At 41.4% G+C, this 21,499-nt stretch overlaps 1 protein-coding gene across 3 annotated transcripts in view; it reads right to left on the bottom strand.

The window, feature by feature from the left end:
* AMER3 (APC membrane recruitment protein 3) overlaps positions 1–20,528 on the bottom strand; it is a 38,650-nt gene extending 18,122 nt beyond the window's left edge. For all 3 annotated transcript variants that reach the window (XR_003399011.1, XM_026854730.1, XM_026854731.1), the window contains exons 1-2: positions 20,432–20,528; positions 10,444–13,503 (exon numbers count right to left, since the gene is read on the bottom strand). Coding sequence is in view for 2 of the 3 variants with exons in the window: in XM_026854730.1 (XP_026710531.1) it covers positions 10,462–13,482 (3,021 nt within the window). In the remaining variant the exon portion in view is untranslated. The remainder of the gene's footprint in view (positions 1–10,443; positions 13,504–20,431) is intronic.
* Between the last annotated feature and the right edge of the window lie 971 nt (positions 20,529–21,499).

Raw genomic sequence — 21,499 nt, 5'->3', positions numbered from 1 at the left:
ATGTAATGATTTATTATTCACTGTTGACCTTCAGCAAAAAGATGTTTATGTTTTCTAGATGAAAAATAATAATTGCAGTGTATATCCAGCCAGGTGATTTATGTACTTGACTTTATGTATTATATAATTTATGTATTTGACTTGCCTCATTTTCCATTCCTTTGGGTAGACTGTAAGGTATAATGTTAGATAAAGAAATGGAGAAACGTTGGGGTTTTTTGTTTGGTTGGGTTTTTTTGCAGCACTCTCTGACAGTGTGGGCAACTTGGAAGTTCAATCGTCTATCTGTAGAGAAGCCACAATACAGCTGAGGTTACTCAGCTATGCAGGATTAGGCCAATAATAATTAGTATCCAATAATAGTTTCTGCAATTATAGATGTCTTCATTTTTTTCTTTAGCAAATAAAGGAAGATAGCATACCTCCTGACATAGGTCATGTTTCAGCTCAGGGAAGAATCCTACCCTGGTGATACGGGGAGACAGAAGACAACGGTGCAGCATGGGTCACATGAGCATACACATGATGGGCAATAGTGGAATCGATTTCTTAGGAAATCCCACAGGTATTAAGAGCAGTATCCTCTCAGTTTAAATCAATCAAAATTCCTAATGGTGTTTACTGGTTTTTAGGCTGAAAATGAACTACAGGATTTGGTCTTGTAAAAATACAGCTTTGCTAAAACACAGTTAAGGCATAGAGAGAAACAGCAGAATGGGAACGGTGTTACAGTAGGCAGTGGTGACTGATAAGGCGTAGAACCAAGCTAGAAAGAAGCTTTTATTGGAAGATGACTAGAAAGGTGGAATCTTCCTTTTCTGATCATGAAATCTAGAATTTTTGGAGGGCTTAAAAGTATACTGCAGAGCAGCAGTCTGGATTTCTGAGATCACTGCTAGTGTATAAAACATTAGAACATGGCTAGTAAAACAATTGAGAAAATAAAGAGAAAAACATACATTTTTCCAAGAAAGTAAACAAGAAGTGGGAAAATGAAAGTAAAGTATGAACAATCTATATTTAAACTAATTTTTATTCCGTTAAACGAAAGTTGCCTGGTCTCTGGACTTCTTTTAAAAGCCTGCTTAATTTTTGAAATTTTTTTTAATATTTCAAAGACTAAATGCCCTTTAATTACGTAAATTTGAAACATGCTGCAATAGAGACTAGTCTTAGTTGGGAAACAATAAGCTGCCCCAGCATTTTATGTTTCTAGAGTTTAATGGCTGTTTGATTGACCCACTGTGGGTCAAGGGCATTACAATTTCTATATACACTGATGGGTACACTATCTTTAATAATATAAAATAAGTAAGATTCAGAGGTCAAGGGAGGAACAGAGAGATTTCTTCCTTTTAAGTGTCTGTCCATATGTTTATCTCTATAAAATCTCATAACATAAAGCCTTCATGTTTCTATCTTTCACATCATACAACCCTCAATTGTCAGTAAATGTAATTTTTAAATTAACCTCATCCATTCCTAATTTGTCTTTCAAGGATTGCACTCAATCATACAGTCTAGTTGTCATCTCCTTTAATAAACACTGAAGGGAAATCTAACACCTTTCTCTAACAGAAAAATTATTTATTAGTATTATTGTGTGATTTTTAAGTAAAACAGTTTCTGAATTCTGGAAAAAAAGCTAAGGGCATTTGTAAGTATGTTTCATTAGGGGTTCCAAAATTTTACAGATTATACTTGAAGAGTACTTTTGAGAGCTGAGATGATTCAAGCACTATCTTGTTACTGATTGAAGCTTTAAGAAATCTAGAGAAAAGAAAAAAAAAAAAGCCTTAAATTGCAACCCTGTTGTTTCCCAGCATCTTTTCGCTATCTCAGTAGCAAACAGCTTCCAAATACCTAATTGCTCTTGCAGACTAACTAACCAAGCTTGGCCTGATCAGGTAGAGTCACTGTAAAAACATTGAGATGTTACTCAGGAAGCTGTAAACGTGGGGTTTTTGCAAGATGTATTTTGTAGGTGGTTAGACCACCATCTTAATTATAAAGGAGTTTCAGGGATTTGGTTGCTATAGCAACAGTCTACTTAGTGCTTTTTTCAGAGCAAAACCCAAGTTGCCTGTATGTTTGGGGGAAGGCAGGATGGATGAGGAAGGGAGATGGAGCCTGTAATTCTCCAAGAGCCGCAAATTGCAGCATCCTCTATTTAAAGTACACAGACGGGAGAGCTGCTCCTTTTCATCAATGTTTTTTCTGCCACTGAGAAGCCCCATTTGATGTTTGTGTAAAACACAACCTTCTCTTATTTCAGAAATGCAACTGCACCAGGGTTAATTAAGGCTAACATCCAATCAAATACTTCCTAAAAGTGCAGCTGGAAACAGAGGGCACAATCTCTCTTGAAAAGCTGGAGCTGTGAAAATTTCTGATGCAGTGTTTCTGCTGCCTCCTGCTGTAAATAAACCCCTCTCCATCCTTACTGAAGTCAGATAGAACATCTCCCTGGTTGTGCATCACAGAGCAGAAGCCACCTTGGCTGGATATTTTTCCCCTCTGTTGACCATGAGATGGAAAAATATAACAAAGGGGTTAGGTGAGGGGCACAAAAATCCTTAATCCTGCCTGATTTTAGGTTGATTCTCCCATTTCCGTGTCCTTAAGTCACCATCTGCACCTCTGTTAATGTGATCAAAGCACAAAACCCAAGGCTCAGGCTCTGTGGCTGCTGCTGGAGTTAAACAGAGCTCGACTGGCCTTTGAGGGCATGGCATTGTGGGTGCTGTGCAAGCCTGCCTGCTCTCATAGTGTGCTGAGCACTCCATTTTCATTTTGTGCATAATCATTTATAACATGCTGCAGGTTGGGATTCAGTAGAGTCAGCACATTTCTTTCTCAGATTGAAACAGGGAGGAGGAGAGGAGCCTGTGATAGCAAAGGGCCAGTTCTAAATTATGGGTTTGCTTCCTTTGTGTGAAATTCCTTCCCCAGCTGTTCCTCTCTGCTTCAGACTCAGACAGCGAGGTGTGGACAGTGGGATCTTTTGAGTCTGGGGGGGAGGCTGCCTACCTGAAGAGGGCTCTTTAGGGCGCGGAGAAGTGCGGAGAATTGCAAGGAGGTGTCTGCTTCACAGGCATGTGGGAAAGGGAAAAGGCTTTTGAGGTTGGTTCAGTCACCAAGACGGAGTGGAGGGAATGTACAGCATGTGAGAGGAAAGAGTTGAGCCTGTTTGGGGCAAGTTAGAAGGAAAGCTGTCATGAAAGGAAAAAGAGGTAGTTTTGGAAAGGAAAGTATCACAGAGAAGACTAGCAAAGAGGGGATGGGGCAATACAATCTGCATTTTCCTACCTTGTTCTCTGTTGTAAAATGAGAATTATTTAATCAGAAATAAGGACAAAGAGGACCTTCCTTTTTCTTGGATCTCCGGTAATCTTCCCTGTATTGTGACCTACAGACTGACAGTTTTCCCTTGGATGATATAATCACCTCAAAGGAAAGGATAGATGATTGTGGAAAGATAGGAACTTGCTGGCTGCAATATCACAGTATCATTTGTGCAGTTCTCATCACTGGTTGCCACTGCCATTAAGTGCCACAAGATCTTTTAAGCTTTACCTGAATAGGCCTGCCACAGTGCATGCAGAGAGAGGCTAGATTTAATGCCTTACTCCATGGGAAATATCTAACGAACAGTACTTTTTTGCTTCTCTCTATCCTGCGCTGTATTTCTGTCCAAGAACTATGAACATCTTTCTCACCTTAAAATGTGAGATGCAGTCCCCATGATTTTAATGACATAAGAAACTCATCACAGCAGATATATACAGTCTAGCCTTGAAGAACTGATAAGGAGATTTTGCTTAAAACAGAACAGCCTTCTGTAAGACTTGATGGAGAACTCTGTTCATTTTGGACATTTCCTTAAAAGAGTGCAGGCTCCCTGTGCTGCTGTTCATGTGCACTGGCTGAAAACAGTGCTTCATGCCTTTCACTGTGATGGTCAAAGTTTTGCTCTTATTTTAGCCATATTTAAAATTTTTTTTTTTTTTTTTTTTTTTTTTTCAAAGAAACTGCAGATAATCTACGGTGCTGAGGATTTCTGTGCTTTCTATGTCCCTGGACTATGAGTCTTTGTTTACACAGATACCCCAGACCTACATACTGAAGCATAGCTTCTGCCCTGAATATGCCATCACAAGAATGTCTGTAACCACCCAAGTGTTGCCAGGCCACAAAAGGGAGACTACCTATTTTGGGAACAAATAGATGTCAAAAAGGAGGAAGCTCAAAAGGAATATTTTGGAAGTTGTACAAAACAAAACTGAGATGTACAACACAATAGACCTCAGATCTGATGTCGCAAAGACCTGGAAGACACCCACTGAACAAACTAAAGGTTCATAATACAAATTAGGAGGCTTTGAAGTTCATATGGTTGAGTGAGTTTGGAAAAGGGAGCGCTAAACTCAGACATCCAGGAGGAACGACTCTCTAGCTCAGAGGATGCTGGTTGCTAGAAGATAGGAGGTTGGTTATTTCAGGTTTCAAAATTCTCCATTTGCCCTGTTTCTGACACTCCTTTTCCAAGCACCTACTGCAGCCCACTTGCAGAGGTAGGATGCAGTGTTGTCTGGAGGAGTCTGGTTCTGCCCTTCTCTTCATGTTCTGATGAGGGAAACAGAACTAGAGATTTTACACTTGAGGTCCAAAATGATGACATTACCAGGTTCTTCCTCCTACTCTTTTTTACTTTCTGGCTGGTGAAGATCAATGCCGTCAGATTTGTACAGAGCATTCTCAAGCTGGGGATCTGTTTTGCACTCAGTGTCTCCATGACTGTACTCCATATGGGGCAACATTCTCTCCTCTTCGAATGAAGAAACCTGCTCTGTAACTGTAACCTCCTTTCCACCCTTATGCCTTCCTCGCCATCACAGCAAAACAGAAGAGAGGCTTATTTTCTTCAGAACGGTAACTACTGATCCACCCCTTCGTTTAAACAAACGGGATGGTATTTGGTCCAGTCCCATGCAGACAATTATAAGGTCTTCTATAGCCAAAACCTGACTTAAATTTTTGCAGTTAAGTGTCAGGCAAGACGCCAAGCCTCTGAATAAGCAATCAATTTCTTTGCATTCTGCCTTGACTTCTCCCCATTTCTCTTAAAAAGGCAGTGTGTTTCCTATGTGCTGTCCCTCAGCCCATGCTGCTGTCCACAGAAACTGTTTTCCTTCTCTGTTTTCTTCCATTACCGTCCCCCTGAAAATCTCAGATTCAAGGCTGAAGGAGACTGGGAGCCAAATTCTGCTCTCAGGGTTAAATCTGGGAATCATTCCCCTGGCTTCAAATTTATGCTGGTGCAATGAAGATGAGAATTTAGCTTTCTGTACTGTTAGCAACAGGGGAAAAATAGAGTCTCTGTAACACTGTATCCATGGAAACCATCTTACTGCAATAGTGGATAAAGCAGCAAATCAATTTCTTCAGTTTTAAAATGAAACACATTTAACAACATTATAGTGCATCTGACATTAAGAGATCATCTGTGCTGATAACTGTGTTGAAAAACCTTTCTCTAGCAAATAAGCTGGCAAGAACATTTCTTCTCCCTGACAGAATTCTGATTTTGGGTAGAGTAAGCATTGATGACAAAGTCCCATGAAGACAGTACAATGAGACAGAGCCAAGTCCAGAAGCAACAGTGTTTAATGAAGGAGAAAATTGTTTAATTTAGCGTTTAGCTCAAGTATCTGGGCACATGGTGACTAACGCTCAAATGTATTAGCAGAGGTAGTGGCCTGTCACCTCTGCCTCCCTGCTCTTTGCTTCTGTGGTACTATCTGTGACAAACAGTACATTCGTATTTTGTGCTGCATTTGTCTGAACAGGAGCGTGTGTGTATATGTGCTTGTGGCTGTGTGCGCGTGTGGACTGTCAGATGAGATTTCAGTATCTGGTTCAGTACAAGATGATCTGGGCAACTCACATCATAAAGGTGTATGTTTCAGAGCCAGAGGCACTTCCAATGTAGAAAATGTGCTGGCTGTCTCTGCATTTTTTTGTTTTTACATTTCATCGTGTGAGACTTGAGAGAGGACCTTCTGTGCCATGGAGGGAGCATGGAGATACATGGATTTCTTACCCTGGGCTTTGAATGTGTTACGATACTATTTTGCCACTGTGTGCAGAGCAATTCTGCTTTATTTTTTTCACCTATTAAGGTATATCTCTGGCCATTTTGAGAAATAATACCATAGTTTATCAGACAATTGCCTATATGCAGATGAGTCTCAATTCTGCTTTTTCTTTTTGTCAAGTTCAGATACTGCAGTCTGCCTTCTTATGCCTGGCAGATAGAGAAATATCTGTCTGAGAGAAGTGCAACCTTATTTAAGACAGAGGGAATAAAGTTGAACCAGGAGGGAATCAAAAGCATTACAGAAATTGCCTAGACTGCAAGCAGTCCTTCAGTTGGTGAGGATCAGATACACATTCCTCTGTCACTTAGCAGTGTCTAGCCTGTATTTTATCTGCTTCTGAATCTCAGTTCCTTGATAACAGCAATCACGTATGCCATACTCTCTTCTTTTATCTACAGCTGCCCCATCTATTATGGCAACCCCTCTTTGATTGACAGTTATCTATTTTTTTCTGACCTGAGGACAAGCTTATTGCAATGTGCTCCTTTTAGTGCTATCACTGAAACACATCCAAAGGCTTTGACTGGTGCATAATGTAGCAGTTCAGCATTTGAATGAAGTGTACACATATTATTGGGAGCAGCCATGGGTTTTGTTGCTCTGCCACATCTACCAGTTAATGGAAGACAGAGTTCAAAACATGTTAAGTGGTAGAAATGGCTTAGTGGTCTGAAATGCTGTTTTTTTGCAGAGAGTGCTTTGTTCTACCTGTGTCCAGCTGCTATAACATGCAATGTTGTCTGTCTGTGTGGCCAGTTCCAGAGATTTTAACAGTCAGAAAGAGATAGCCCAATGCACTGCTCTAGGACAGCATTGCCTTGTTGAAGATGAAGGGTCTTCTGCTGGAAAACATCCAGTCAAAAAGCACAAATTTCAGCAGTTTGGTTTATGTGGATGAATATACAAACCTAGGCATCCTCCCCGTGTTCAGGGGATGGACTGCATTCGCTTCCTAAGTCCTAGCCTTTTGGTATGGAGAATAAAAATTATGCCTTTCATTGCATTTCCTACTGGTAATTTCCACCTTCTACGTAACACATCTATATCCTCATGTAAGGATGCCATTTGCCACTGGGGTTCCTTTACCATTAGGGTTCAGTTTCCTGGTGAGCTCAGATACGAGGCATTTGCAAATTTCTCTCTAAAATGTCAGGGAAGGGTGAAATGGAAGAGGAGCTGGGACTGGCACCTCTTGTACCATTCTTCACCAAGTTGTGTGTCTGTGTTCATCAGGGTAGGGAAGCCTTGGAGACCAGGCATGGCTCAGGGGAACCCTGCACACTAGTTAGAGCAGAGATGATGGGCTCATTTGTTACTGTGCGTACTGGGATATGTGGAGGTGGCAAAACCTAGAGATTTTAATGGCTTTTGATATCAGCTTTTCCTCTGCCCTATGATAAATGGCAAGAAAGTTGACCTTCTTCTTCCCAGCTCCTGAAGGTCAGGCCTGGGAGTCCATGGGAGAACAGGGGCTGCAGCGGAGCTGCCTATGCAGTATTTGTTTGGAGGGACAAAGCAGGAGCCACTTCTGGATCTGTCATTTCTCTCACAGCTCCCAAGTGTGGCATTTTAAAAGAGTGAACCTTGGAGCATTCTTCATGTATAAGCTCTTGGGGTTTGCACAGTCATGTTCAGTGTAGGAGTGTTTCTTGATGATGTCTGTCTCCATGGATTCAGAGGTGACACCGTGTTTGTATGTTGCCTCTCTTTCACTACCACCCCCGTAATTAAGGCAAAGATACTGAATCACATTCAAAAAAAATTAAAATTTCCGGCAAACCTGTAGGCCATCTGTTAACGTGGGCAGGCAAGAAGATACTGGGTAGGAAAACTCAGTCACATGGCAGTGTTTATATCTCTCACCACAGACATTTCTTTTAACCACGTTAAATGCCATTTTAATTATTGTCTAAATTCTTTTTCTGTAAGAAATTGTAACAAACAGAAAGACTGTAGTGAAATGGTTCTTTGAAAAGAGATCATTCCTCAATCACTGTATAAATATGCAAATCCCATCTAGATTTTAAAACACCATTTGTTTTATTGTTAAATGTTTTAGTGTTTTGATAGAAAAACCTCTATCAGAAAACCAGCACTTTTGGAAAAAAACTTTAATTGTCTTCTCTCTGAGACTCAGGGGATAGCATGTGAATTGCATCACATTCCTGACATTGCAGGTGTTATCGGTGCTGACACATGGTGGCATACAGCAGCTGGCATTTGATACAGTGCAGTAGAAAATGCCCCGAGTCCAGTAATGTCTACTTGTGATACGTCTTGTACAGTATAAAGATACAGTCTGTTATCACTTCTGACAGCCACAGCAGCTATGACTCCTTTCTCCGTTTCTACCAGAAAGAAAGTGACTCCTCGGAATTAGCATCCCTTTGTGTTCCTAGCCTGCGAAGGCAGGGATATTCTTAGCAGTACCCTGTGGATTAATATTCACAACAAACTAAAAATATCAGGCCAATGCATACATTGATACGCTGTTCTAACCCTGAAAAGCTGTGCCTAGCACTGGTTTCTTACATATAGTATCTATGACCACAAACCTTTCCTTGCCTGTACTGAATTTTTTATTTCAGAAATAATTTAAAAGAGGTAAGTAGTTCTAAGGACTATGATGTGTCCTTTAATGGCAAGTTCTTCCCAAAAATCTGATGACACAAGAAGGTGGCTTACTAGTCAAGACTGTTTGCAACAAAAATGAAAAAAATCAAAATCACTTCTTTCACTAGAGGAAGACCTAGTTCACTGATTAACAGGTAATAACTAGACAACATGTTAGTAAAGGATATTAAAGACTGACAGTCTCTGGCACTTAACTTCATGCAGACCCCTGAAAAATAATCACTCCCTGCAATGGGAGACTTGTTAGTGGGGAAGGGCGCTTTCACGGAGATGTAAATAGCAAAACAAGCTGAATCTCCCAAGACTTGAAAATGTAAGGGTGGTTTTGCCTCATGCAGAGAGAATCACTGTCCTTTCTAGTTTGTGCTGCTTGGGAAGCCTTTAGAGATGACCAGAAAGCAGTCACACTGCTGTTAGCAAGGAGAGCCAGAGAAGTGTTGTGTTCCCTGGGTTCCTCTGTTCATTCTCTATCCTGGCCCTTGCTGCAGCCTCCTCTCCATCTTCCACCTTCAAAGGCTCCTTCTCAGAGTGCCAGGGCTGGGCAGAGTCCAGCCAATCTGTCAGATTTGGCAGGGCACATGATAGAGAATTTACACAAGTTTGATACTTCTATGACAGATTCCTCTCAGCTACTGGAGGACAGAGGATTTCTCAGTTGGCATAGAGTTAGAGCAGTCTGTACAGATAGGATCTGCTCTGGCATAAAGCCCTCTGTGACAGGCAAATTTAAACCAGCACAATGGCTCTTTCTGTTTTACAGCAGAGGTGTTTCTTACCCTGTGTCAGAGACCAAATTCTGGACCTACATAGTGTGGCTCAAGGATTTTCAAAAGCTTGAGGTGCAGCACAGACCCTTTATCCCCTCATTTGAGAAGCCCGTCAAGCCTTGCACGTGGAGCATGCCTTGGCTTCAGCTCTTGCTCTGCCACAGCGCAGTTTGGCCAGAGACCAACTGCACCTGCTGGAGAGAGGCTTCAGGCTTGCAAGAAGGAAGAACATCCTTTTGGTACATTTAGCCCCCTGTGCTTCAGGGCGTACCCCACGTGTGCAACTGCAGGACAGGTCTGCCCTCTGAGTTAACATTGCAGACCTCTGGCTTTCTCCTGTGACCTCCTGGTAGCAGCTCACACATCAGGACGCCAGTAAAGGGATCTGTCTAATACCCAGTTATCACTCCAGAGGGGAAGCAGGCCATAATTTTTATGCTGTCATTATGTAGCAAGAGGATTTCATGGCCTGGTTGTGAAGTGAATGCTGCTGGCAGTCTGTGGCCAGGCACCACCCATATCCACCCTTTTGTTCCAAACACAGCAGATGCTGGAGTGGGAGAAGGAAAAATTTTCCCTGCTCCAGCTGATGTGAAAACCACACCTGGGTGGAAGATGGGGGCTTCAACCTTTGCATAGGACTTGTAAGACTCAGGGAATGCAATACCTGCTATATGTGGCCCCTGGCTTGGGCAACTGTCTAACTTAAATTCTGATTACTCTTAATTACCAGGCTGAAGTGAAAGTTAAGAACAATGAAAATGGAAAATTGAGAAACCTGGAGTATATATCAGACTCCCCTGCCATAAGTGTCCGTCTGTGAAAAGGGAACAGATGTTACTTATTTTACATTTCATTTCAGACCTCCCATAAGCACTCACCTTCTCAGTGCAGGGGTGTTACTGGTTGTTCCTCCCTGTCACCGCTGTGTCCAGGGTGGCTGCCTCTGTTTGGGGGGACAGAGCGGTGCCTCCAACCAGGCCACTGCAGGGCGGCTCAGAGTATCTCCACGGCCCTGCGCTGAGCTGCTTGGCCTCCTTAGGCTGCAGCGAGTCAGCTAGGGAGACAGTGGTGCTGTATGAAGCTGGTGAAAAAGTAGCAGGTATGTCTGAACAGACAGAGTTCAAGAGAGGTAAAAATGTTGGTCTACTGAGAGTTGTAGCAGGGGAAGAGTCACTTGGACTGAGATCAAATGCAAAGTCTTTTAAATAAGACAGCGCTTGGTTATTTAGCTGGGCATATTCAAAATTTATCTTGCTTCTAGTGACCTCATCTAGGAGTTTTGTTCTACTTTTCTGATCTTCTGAGCAAATTTGCTCCCCATTTTGCTTCAAATGATACAGACTGCTGGATTGGAAACTTGTCTCATAGTTGTACTGGTTTGTGTTAGGAATACTGGAGTATTCTGAATTTTGGGCAATGCAGTTGCATTCATTTTGCAACAACAACTTGTTTTTGTACTGAGACATCTTACGAATGATACTGTTCATTTCATTCCCAATGAATTTGTCTTCCAAGTGCTTGTTTTCATAGCTGATCTTTAATGATGCCACTTGTGTTACACAGCGCTCTAAGAGCTGCACTATGTTAGTGCTGCTCTCTGTTGGTGTGGGGCTAATGTAGCTCTGGAAGCGTCTGAGAGTGAGAGGCTGCAGTGGTTTGTCACAGGAAATCGAGAGAGAGTGATACATTGGTTTATTTATGTCCTCCCTCTCAGGGGGATCTAGGAGTGAAGTCGCAGCAGTCTTGTAGGAGTAACATGATTCTACTTCATGATTATCATCTAATGAAGGATTTTCAGAGCTCAGGGAGCCACTCTCTCTGTTCAGCTTTTCAGGCAGTGGATTTTTATCTCCAGATGTCTCACATCCTTCTAAAACTGTCGCCTTCTCATTCTCAGTTGGAGATGCCTGCAGATTGTCTCCATTAGCCTGTGATGGTGGTGCATAACTTGATGCTCTGGTGGTTTCCACTGTCCTAGGCGCTGTAGATGAATCTTTGTGGTGACTCCCTTCCCTTTCCTGGAAATCCAGATTAGAAGTGTTAGGGCAAGAGTCCAGGCCGTGGTCTCTTTCAGCAATGTTTACTGAAGAGGCCTGAGTTACGTATTTGCTTTCATCCAGAGACACTTGTAAGTTAAATATATTAGATTCTTCCTTGCTTGGTTTCTCCTGCTGAGCTTCTGTACTCACTTTCTGCTCTGGACTAGGGCTGGGTGGGATTGATGAATCATTAGACTTTTCTGGCTGTGACTGGGGACCCTGAAGAGAGTCAGGGGAGGAAACAAGTCCCGAGTGTTTTCGCAGCCAGTTTATTATCCCCATGGTCAGTGAAAGCTCAGTATCGCAGAGCTTTAGCAAACATTCTTTGCCTTTCCATGTGCTGTGGAAAAAACCCTGGCTGATAATATCTAGAGCTGGTTGGGAAGCCATGTTCTCCTCAGCTCCAACATGAAAGCTGTAAATGGACAAAGGGATTTCAATGGCTTGTTCTGAGATGCTTTCAGATGTGCACATGTCATCGTCTAGGACTGGGTTTATTTTGACTTCATTTGGGTCATAGAAGAGCTCATAAAGAGCATCTCCACTGTAGCTGTCTCTCGGAAATCTACCTTGGACCCCAGGGGTCTGAGCTTCCTTCATTTCATCATCTTGTCCAGGAGAGAATGAATCATAATAGCCTTCATCACTTGTGGATGTGGATTCTTGGTTGTCGCTTTTCGGCGTTCCTGTTTCTGTGGAGCTCTCTTTGGAATTGTCACCATCTTTATCAGGTGACACTTGGGGGTCTGTCACAGATGCAACAGCCTGGCCTTTTCCAGCCTTTTCCACGTCAGGACCAGGTACCTTCAGTAACTTCTTATCAAACAGAGCACTCTGATGCAACCTCACCGATTTGTTGATGTTGTCCCAAAACTTTGCAAATTCAACAGTCTCATTCTGGCCAGGAGAGGCCAGCTGCTCCACACCCCCTTGGAAAGAGCCCATGACAGGGCTGTCTTTGTGCTTGCTTCGTCTCAGCAGAACTTCTTTGCTGTTCTCCAGCTCCAGGTGAGCAGAGCTCTCATCAGCAAAGATTTCCCCACAGCCAGTGAGGGAATCAAAGCTCTTCAGTGAAGCAACATCTTCACACAGGGTGTTGCAGCAGTCATAGGAAGAGTCAGACTGCAGTTCACTGTCTGAGCAGTCTTGTGACAAACAATCAGCTGCAAATGTTTCTCCAGTTTTGAAAAGATACTTTGCAAGACGCCCAGAGAACTCACTTTTGCAACCTGGAGAGGATAGATTCTTTTCCTTCTCAACCAGGAACGTGAGGCTATCTGGTTTATTTTTTTTAATATGAAATATATCTCTGAGCCCTTTCTTTGATCTCTTGAGGGAGATCCTCTTCCTGGGAATGGTTTTTGCAACAGCTGGTACAAAAGGCATCTGTGGCACAAAGTTCCTGTAATCAATCATCTGACTGCTGCATGCAGACTGGCTGGGGCTGACCACACACTCTTTCTTACTGCTGGAGCTGGACACCCCTGAAAAGCTGATGCTATTAACAAGTCGGCCCTTACCCTTTCCAGAAAAACCTTCCTCACAAGCCCTGCTGCTGGGGCTGCAGTGCTCTGTTCTGTCTGCCTCAGTAACACAGTCATGGGTTTTACTCTTCCTTACAAGTTTATAGGAGGACCCAGATGATTTTTCCAGGTTATTGTCACCAGCTCCATTCCTTGCTGCTCTGGTAGAAAATCTGTAGTTCTTGTGTGTGGCCAAACATGCCAGCTGGACTTCAGCTGCACTTTGGTTTCCCTCCAGAGCTGCCTTCTTGTCTTTCCCTGTGTCGTCTTTGTTAGTAGGCACTGTGTGCACTGGTGGTGCTTTCTCATGTTGCACACTGGATTTTATGAAGGTCTTTCCTCTCTTGAGCTCCATACTGCTTGCTCACATCTGTTTCTGTAAAGAAAACAGCAGAACAAAAATATTGTGAGGCTGGTGGCTAGCACCTGTAAACTTTGAAAGCAACTGGAGAGCAAAGGGATAGATATTAAGCATTACACAATTGGGTTTGTTTGTCACCAGAAATTTCCATCATTGTGTGAGAAACAGATCAAGTGAAACCGAGGGTATGTTGGCAATGGCTGGAAGAACCAGCAAGGAGAAGACAGGACACATTACAGGTTGGTAGCTGAGGCTCAGAGAACATTTTGTCTGTCAGAAATGAGAGGTTTGGGATCTTGGATTATGACTTTGGGATGGCTTTTAACAAGACAGAGGTCCTATTGTTAAAGTAGAAGAGGCATCAATGAAAAGCAATGCCTGAGGAACTTTAACATGCAAGGGAGTTCGTAAATCTGTCCCTTTGAGGAGGATGAAGAGCTCAAGGTGGGAAATGTCCTGACAAAATGGATCAAACATTTGACACAATGCTTACTTTATATTAAAATAATCCTTACCTGTGAATAGAAAATCCATTGGTACTACCCTGGGAAGCATGCAGAAACTGAATTACTGTTTTTGCTTCCTCCTGAGCATAGTGTATAATTTTCTGCACTACTAATTTTATTGTGAAAAGTTAAAAATGCCACATTGGAAATCACTGTTAATTATGACAGAAGTGTCGTTTCTGATTTACAAAGACCAGTGTAGTAAACTGAGGCACTGCCACAGTGAATTTTCATTGTGCATTGATGAGCTATTGCTAGAAATACTCTATTACATGTATCAATGCCAATTTTGGTCTCTGCCTATATGGCTTGGTATTGAATCTGCTTTATGTTTTCATACATCTAATTAGTCATTAATTATTTCAGCCATGACACTTTCAGTTTTCCAGAAGTTATATCATGGACACATCTGATCCTTTCCTGCCTTACATCAACTTGAATACTGAGTAAGTCAATGGATTTAGGTAAAGGGTAGGCCAAGGAAAAAGGAAGCACTTCCTAAAAGCTGTTAGAGAAACGGGATTTTTACTGGATGGTAAGCAGGACAAAATCTCCAAGTCCTGTTCTTGAAAGAATGTGCTTGGATCTTTCCTCAGTGAGACCTCAGTTAATGATCTATCTTGTGTTGAATTGTTTAGACATAATTAAAACCACTTAGAGGCACTGTACTGCAACACACACAACCACCACAGTGCTATCTCTAGTACTCCATGACAAACAGTATTTAACAGGTCTGATGAAATGAAAAATTACCAATACTTCCTTGAGAACAATCTCAGATCAGATCCGTGGATCCACACCTGCACCCAATACTAAGCCAGCCAGGGAGATTTTAAATTCAGCACCAAGCCTAGCTTTTGTACGCTCTTAAACTACAACGTAAAGCAGTCTTTAGCCTACCTTGAACTACAACAGCTGTCTGTAGCCTCCAGGGGCTTTCCAGTTGCCAGGACTTGCTGGGAATGGCACCACTCTGACCAACACCTCACCAGATACGGGTCTGTGTGTCTGGGAGTTGTGTCACTTGCAGCTCTTCTCCAGCAGGCAGGTCAGTGACAGCCTGTTTCTCATAGAAGCTGCAAACCAGCAGGTGATTAAGCACTATTTGCAACTAAATGTAGGTCAGTGACAGAAGGTAGAAAACAGTAAAGTGTGAATATTTGACATCAAGACTATGGATGCTATGGAAAACAAGGTGGGTGATGATAGATGGGCACCTATCAGTATGCCTGAGATGTTGGCACATTTATTTGCTTTTGGGGCCGCATGTGAGTACTGCAGAGAATTCTCAATGAAAGGCAGTAAACATTTTACTACACTGTCAGGTATCTGGAGTTCACTGATGCTGCAGGAAACTTGTTTTGCATATTTAGAAATAGGTCACTGGGACATGATTACATTCCTCTTCTGAAAAGCAAGGTGTGATTGAGAAGAAATTCAGTGCACAGAAATCCAGCAGAGTTGTGAAAACTATTAGAAACAGCTGACGCAAGACCAATTATTAATATCCAGAATATAAAGCGTCTGACAGCTCAGTCCTTTGTAATTGTAGAAGTAAGTACTGTGTCCCTGTGGGAAGTCCTGCTGCTGAGAAGTTCCTTAGAGGTCTGTGACATGGCAAATGTTAGTGTTATAAAAATGTTATGTAGGACTCTCTGAAGTCCTACGGCTGTTTCTGCCCATTCTGAGTATTAAGCAAGGGTCATTTTTGTAGGAAATTGCATACTCGAGAAGTTTTTCTGCAGATGTATTAAAAAGGCTTTTAAAGGTGGATTCATTTTATTGTCAAGTATGAAACTCGGTAAAGCTACAAATTCAGGACGTCATTAGATAATATTTTGAATAAAGAAATCTTTGATCTGAATTGTTTCTCCTTGACAAAAACCACAATGGACTACCAGTTTGATAACTGGGTCTAGAAACTTCAAGACTTGCTCTATCTTTTTTTTTTTTTTAATAGACTAGATGAACAATTTTAACATGAAACCAAAATGGCCTGAATAACATCTTGTACTGAGAATATATGTAGTATAACAACATATGATACACTCATGGTAGCCTATGATACCTTTTCAGATTCCTCTGATGAGAAGAAAAAAAAAAAGTTAGGTGTTGTTTGTTTTGTTGGGGTTTTTTAAAGATCTACTACACATATAATCACCAACTTTTAATGATAATTGTTTAATGCCTCTATTTAATCCATTATATTCTTTTTCTCACTTTCCCCCAGGATTCAAGCCAGACTAATTAGTATCTAGTTCATTGTGTCATCTGCTTATTCTGTTTTAATGCTGTCACAGCTTTGGGAATCTTCCCCATTAAAAATGTTATTAAAAATGTACACCAAGAAAGGGAAGATCTCCTCAGTCAACTCTTGGAGGGCTTTTAAGGACAGACTACCAGAGTCTGAAGATTTTTTAAAATATTAATCTCAGATGCTGGTTTGCAACTTCCAATACTATGAGTTCCTCTTCATCCTCATATGATATAAATTATTAATGAGCTTCTTTCCAAATATAGAACAGAAATATTTATGCAATGCCACTCTCTTTTTCTATATCTATTAATATCTATTAATACTTTTAGCACTTTTGGTTGTATTGGACTTGATACCTTTTTTTGTCTCTCTGAAGAGACTCAAGTTATATCTCTAACCCCAGAAGCTGTAACAGTGAAGTTAGAAGCAGATTAATGTGCTGTAAGGGAAAGTTACCCTCCAGTGGTTATGTAAGGCTAATCAAAATTCTATGAAAAATGATTCTAGGAATTTAAAAAATGGTACAACTTCTCTGGGATTTCTTGACCCATACACTCAGCTACACTATTGCCTGCCTCTGTTCTTTTTTAATTATTCTCCTCTTGAACTTGCAGTATATCTCTTCTTCCACCGGGATAAAGGGTATATGAGGGACTGATTTCCGCCTTTGTAAATGAAATACAGTTTGCAATTAAAAATCACTGTAAAGATCAGAAACTTGTGGAAACTAGCAGTCAGTCTATGAAGGCTAGGTTGTTCTGTTTTCAACTGACTTTGGATGTTTTCTTCATTAATGTTACTTGACCTCTTTTTTTTTAATAACTGTGAAATTACTTATGAAACACATGTTTAAATAGAGGACATCCTTGAATCTTACACTGGGATGCAGTTTAATTGTCATTTACAATCATCTTAGGTGCAGCAGTGATGAGACTTCCCATCTACCATAAACAGTACTTTCAGCTGTCTTGATCATACCAGCTGCTTGCTTTTAGGATTTCACAAGTGTCCAAGCAGGCAATTAGATCTGAATTTGGGGCTTATACTATGATAGAAATAAGGTTTTGGTCTGAATTTGGATAATATTGTTCATAAAATGCAGAGATACTTCATGCTCAAACATATACCTATCTGTGCAGGGTGTCTGACAGCCTCTTCATAAAAACGGAGAAGGTTTTACTGTGTCTGTGATATGTCTAGAAGCAAATTAAAGTTTTAGAATGGGAAAGTGAACACATTCCTGTGGGCTGAGAAGACTTGGTCTTCAGACAGTCAAAGCCATTTCTTGTAGTTCTGGGTTATGAGGACCTGAACAAGTCTTGAATTAGGCAACTGTTCTCGTTAATAAAAGCCATATTCAGGTGGCCTAAATTCTGCCTAAGTCCATGTCAACAGACAAGGAGGCCAAAGAAGGTGCAGTGGAGCTGGACTAGATATTCATTAGGAAGCAGGAGGAAGATGGGCGGAGGCAGGATGCAAACTGTCCAAATATAGTCTCTGTCATGTGGGCCGGAGAAAAGAGGGGTCACATTTGCCGCTGCCCCTGGCCCCCAGAGCTTTCTGTCAGACTGAGCTGTCTACAGTTTTCCCTCTCTGGAGGAATGGGGTAAGACTTGCTTTGAGTTTTGGGCTGCTGTCAAAGTTATTATCTTATAACTTACTAGCTTATCTCACAGCAGAAAGGTTTGTTTAGGTTATCTTGAAAGAAAAGGCAAAATAGGTTGTGCTTTAATGTGTCAGTAGCTAAAATAACAGTCTTCTTGGATGTAACTCTGGGAAGATCACCCTCCTGGGAAAGTAGGAGTATCAGCTTCAGTGAGGTGCATGGATAGAAATAACAGTATTACAAAGAGAGAAATTTAGATGAACTCTCTGGCTTTGGCAAGTTTGGCTCAAAATTAATTTGCTTAAGTAGGAAAAAATGTAATTGGGGTTTATTTATTCCAAAATGAGGCGTTTGGCTTGGACCCTCCTACTTGTTTGTTTGATGTGTAATTTATATAAAATTATCTCTCTTGAAGATAGAAATAAGTAAAATTCAGAATACAGTCATTTTTCAGGGGAAATAGGAGTGCTCTTTCTGCTTCTTTACATTTAGATCATTCTTAAAATTAGCAGGTTGTGGAGATGGCACCTCGCTGTCTCTTTCTAAGCAGAATTCTGCATGCCACTTGGAGTCTTAATTTCACCTCCCTCCTCGCATTTTCCTTTTATTAAATGGAAGAGTTGATGAATATTTCATATTCTTTTAGGGTTTTTTTAATTTAAAAAGAAGGGAAAATTTTCTATTTGGACTGCTTTTATGTTTTAGGATGCAAGTTTGGAGTGAGTCCAAAATCCTTTTTCCACAAGTAGCTTTACATCAGTCATACTTAAGATCCTGAGTATCAGTTACCTTTGAAAATGTTACCCCTGCTTTCCAAACAGAAATGATAGCATAAATAAATTTCCTGAAAACATATATCTAGTTTGGGCATTTGGACATGTATTATGCTTAAAATGGATGCACTTTAAGATGAAATTTTTTTTAAATATTTGTTGAGAAATTGTATAATGGGAAAGGGAAAAAGAGAGTGCTCCAGGAGGCTCTCCCTACGCCAAGTTTACCTTGGGAGGATTTTTGCTGGGCAGCAGTTGGAAGTCCTAAAGTGCAAAACCAAGCAAGCATGAGGTGGTGAGAGATACAGCTACTTTTAAAGTCAGTGGACAATACTAATTTTTAATGCTTAGTATCTAATCAATTAGCAATGCATAAAGAACAGCTGGTGCTCCCAGTAGAGTGTGTGTGGGGGGGTATTTTTGAAATAAGACTATTTACAGTCAAAATCTTAAGTCTGTCTCAGAAAGTTAATAATGGAGATCCTTACTAATAATTACGAACATATATTCCATTCTGTTAATTTGATTTTTAATCACAAAACGAGAAAGTGCTTCTGTGCTAGAGGGTGGTGATACCCTGCCTGCAGTTACTGTAACACTGTTTCTAGTAAGCAAATAAACATAACAGGTTTTATGGTAAAAACCAAAGAGGATTTTAAAGCAGGGCTCATTTTCTGACTTAAACTGATTAGCCTGCTAGTATTTCATCTCCATTAGAAAACAGAAAAGAACAGGGCGGAAAGGATGGAGGATGTAATCAGGGATAGTCATGATTCAGGAAACAGAAGAATGTTTCTTTTTAAAGACGCCTGTGTGACACACAAACCTGCACTGAGATCATGCCTCTTCTTAGGAGTGCTCTTCTCAACATCATTAGTGGCTGCATCTTATCATTCCCCTTAATCATTTGCATCTCTTGGGTAATCCAGGATGTCTAATTATTTGCATATACATTTAGGTCAGGCAATAGCTTTCTCATGAAGAACCAGCAAAAAGCACATTGGTGTGTTTTTCTTCTACCTTAATTCCACTGAGCACATAAAGTAAAATCTTACACTCCCCAGCAGAATACTAGAAAGGATGTGTAGTTCAGTGCTTAATCTTATTAGCAATGTGCTATAGCGAAGCCTGAACCTTCCTTTAAGCCCTGCCGACTGTTCCGTGGAGCTCGGGATTTTTCATAGTAAAATTAACCACGTTTCTACTCCCAACATACTGTCCTGTGGTGTGCCTACAGGAGGGGTCCCTGGGGGTCCGGCAGCACCCGCTGCTTCCCCCAGCCCCGCCTGGGGTGTGCAGCAGGGCGGGAGGAGGCTGAGACCATGACAAAAGGAGGCTCCTTCTTCTGACAAAACCTCTGCACCCCTCACTCAGTTTTCTTCGATACCTGAGGCTGAAAGAAATGTAACTGCTTGAAATGTTCCAATTACACGGTGTAAAAGGGCAGCATAAACTCCTTCACAGGGAGCTATCGAATCACCACTATTTCTAGGAGAAGGCAGATGAGCAGAAATTTCCACTGTGTACCTGACCTGCAGCCTGTTGGTACCAGACAGCAAAGTGTTAAATGCTGTCAGCTTTGTTTTCAGTAATTTGTTGCTTTAAAAGGAGACAGGATGGGCATTTATATAAATACAGGCACACACTTGTCACATGTATGAAAATAAGTAAAAAACAATGCTTCAAAAATGAACAGTCTTCCCAAAATAATAGTCCCTCGGAGTCACTGTGAGTGTCAGAGCAAAGGAAATGCCATTGCACCAAAGCAAACAATAAGGCAGATCACAAAAATCCTACTCACCATGTTTTATCACTGAGCAGAAATCCTCTGTCTCCTAGACTTGCTACTGAGGCTGGTCTTTATCCAGAGGCTCCTGTGATGCTTTTCAGATTCTGAGGGGCTGGACCACTGCTGCTCTTCAGTGTTACTCTCCACCCCCTGTCTTTTCCTCCTCCTTCTTCCTTCATCCCCACCCCCTCATTCCTCCTGCTTGTAGCTTTTTCGTACCTTTCGTAGATTCTAGGTTTTCCACATGTAGCTTGATTTAGGAAAGATGCTTATTTCAGACATCTGCTTGATGCCATGGAAATGCTTCATTGCTAAGGAATAAAAGCCCAGAAGGTAAGCTCTGGAGTCCTGAGCCAGCATTTTGGTTCCTCTCTGTATGACTGCTTATTAAACAGGAAGGGACACATCCAAATTAATTTCATTTCTCACATGTTTTTTTTTTTTTGTTTCTGACTAGGATTCGGGAAAAGCAGACCTGACATGCTTTTAGGTTAGTGAGATGCTTCACTGTGCAATGTATGCAGATTACTGACCATGCCACCCTTTGTAGGGCTTTTGTTAATGCTGAAGTTAGAGGAGATTTCATGTGGGAGCAAAGTGGTGTAAAGGGAGAGTGAATATTTCTGATGCACAAAGCTAGAGTGCCTCATACTGCCTTCGACAAACAAGATTTATCGAATTCTCCTTACAGTCTAACTTCTGCTTCAGCATGCAGTGAAGCCAACATCTGAGGTTACATCATTCTTTGTTACATTATATGAGTTTATTATCATCACAAACAGCAGAGCTTTAACTTTACAGAAGTGTAAAGCTGGTATCCTTTCCCCAGCCCTCTCCCCAGGCAGGGCTTCCAGCCTGATCGTATCCTCTGAATCTTTTACATCAGTCTCTCAAACTCCCTGCCTTCTCCTTCCTGCTTGTTGAAACACCTCTGTTGGGGGCATGATAGGAGTCTCTTAGAAGCAGAAGTGTATGCCATGAAACAGGGGTTTAATCCACTTCAGTAGCTCTCCTCTAGGATAATGCAGTAGTTTGTGTACGGAGTAGCCTATCTGAGAGCAGTTTACCCTTCTGATGCAG

The sequence above is a fragment of the Athene cunicularia genome (assembly GCF_003259725.1).
Source record: "Athene cunicularia isolate RWA chromosome 9 unlocalized genomic scaffold, athCun1 chr9_part1, whole genome shotgun sequence".
Taxonomy (NCBI): Eukaryota; Metazoa; Chordata; class Aves; order Strigiformes; family Strigidae; genus Athene; species Athene cunicularia.
Note: the sequence above shows the minus strand (reverse complement) of the source record. Positions and strands in the feature narration are given on the sequence as shown.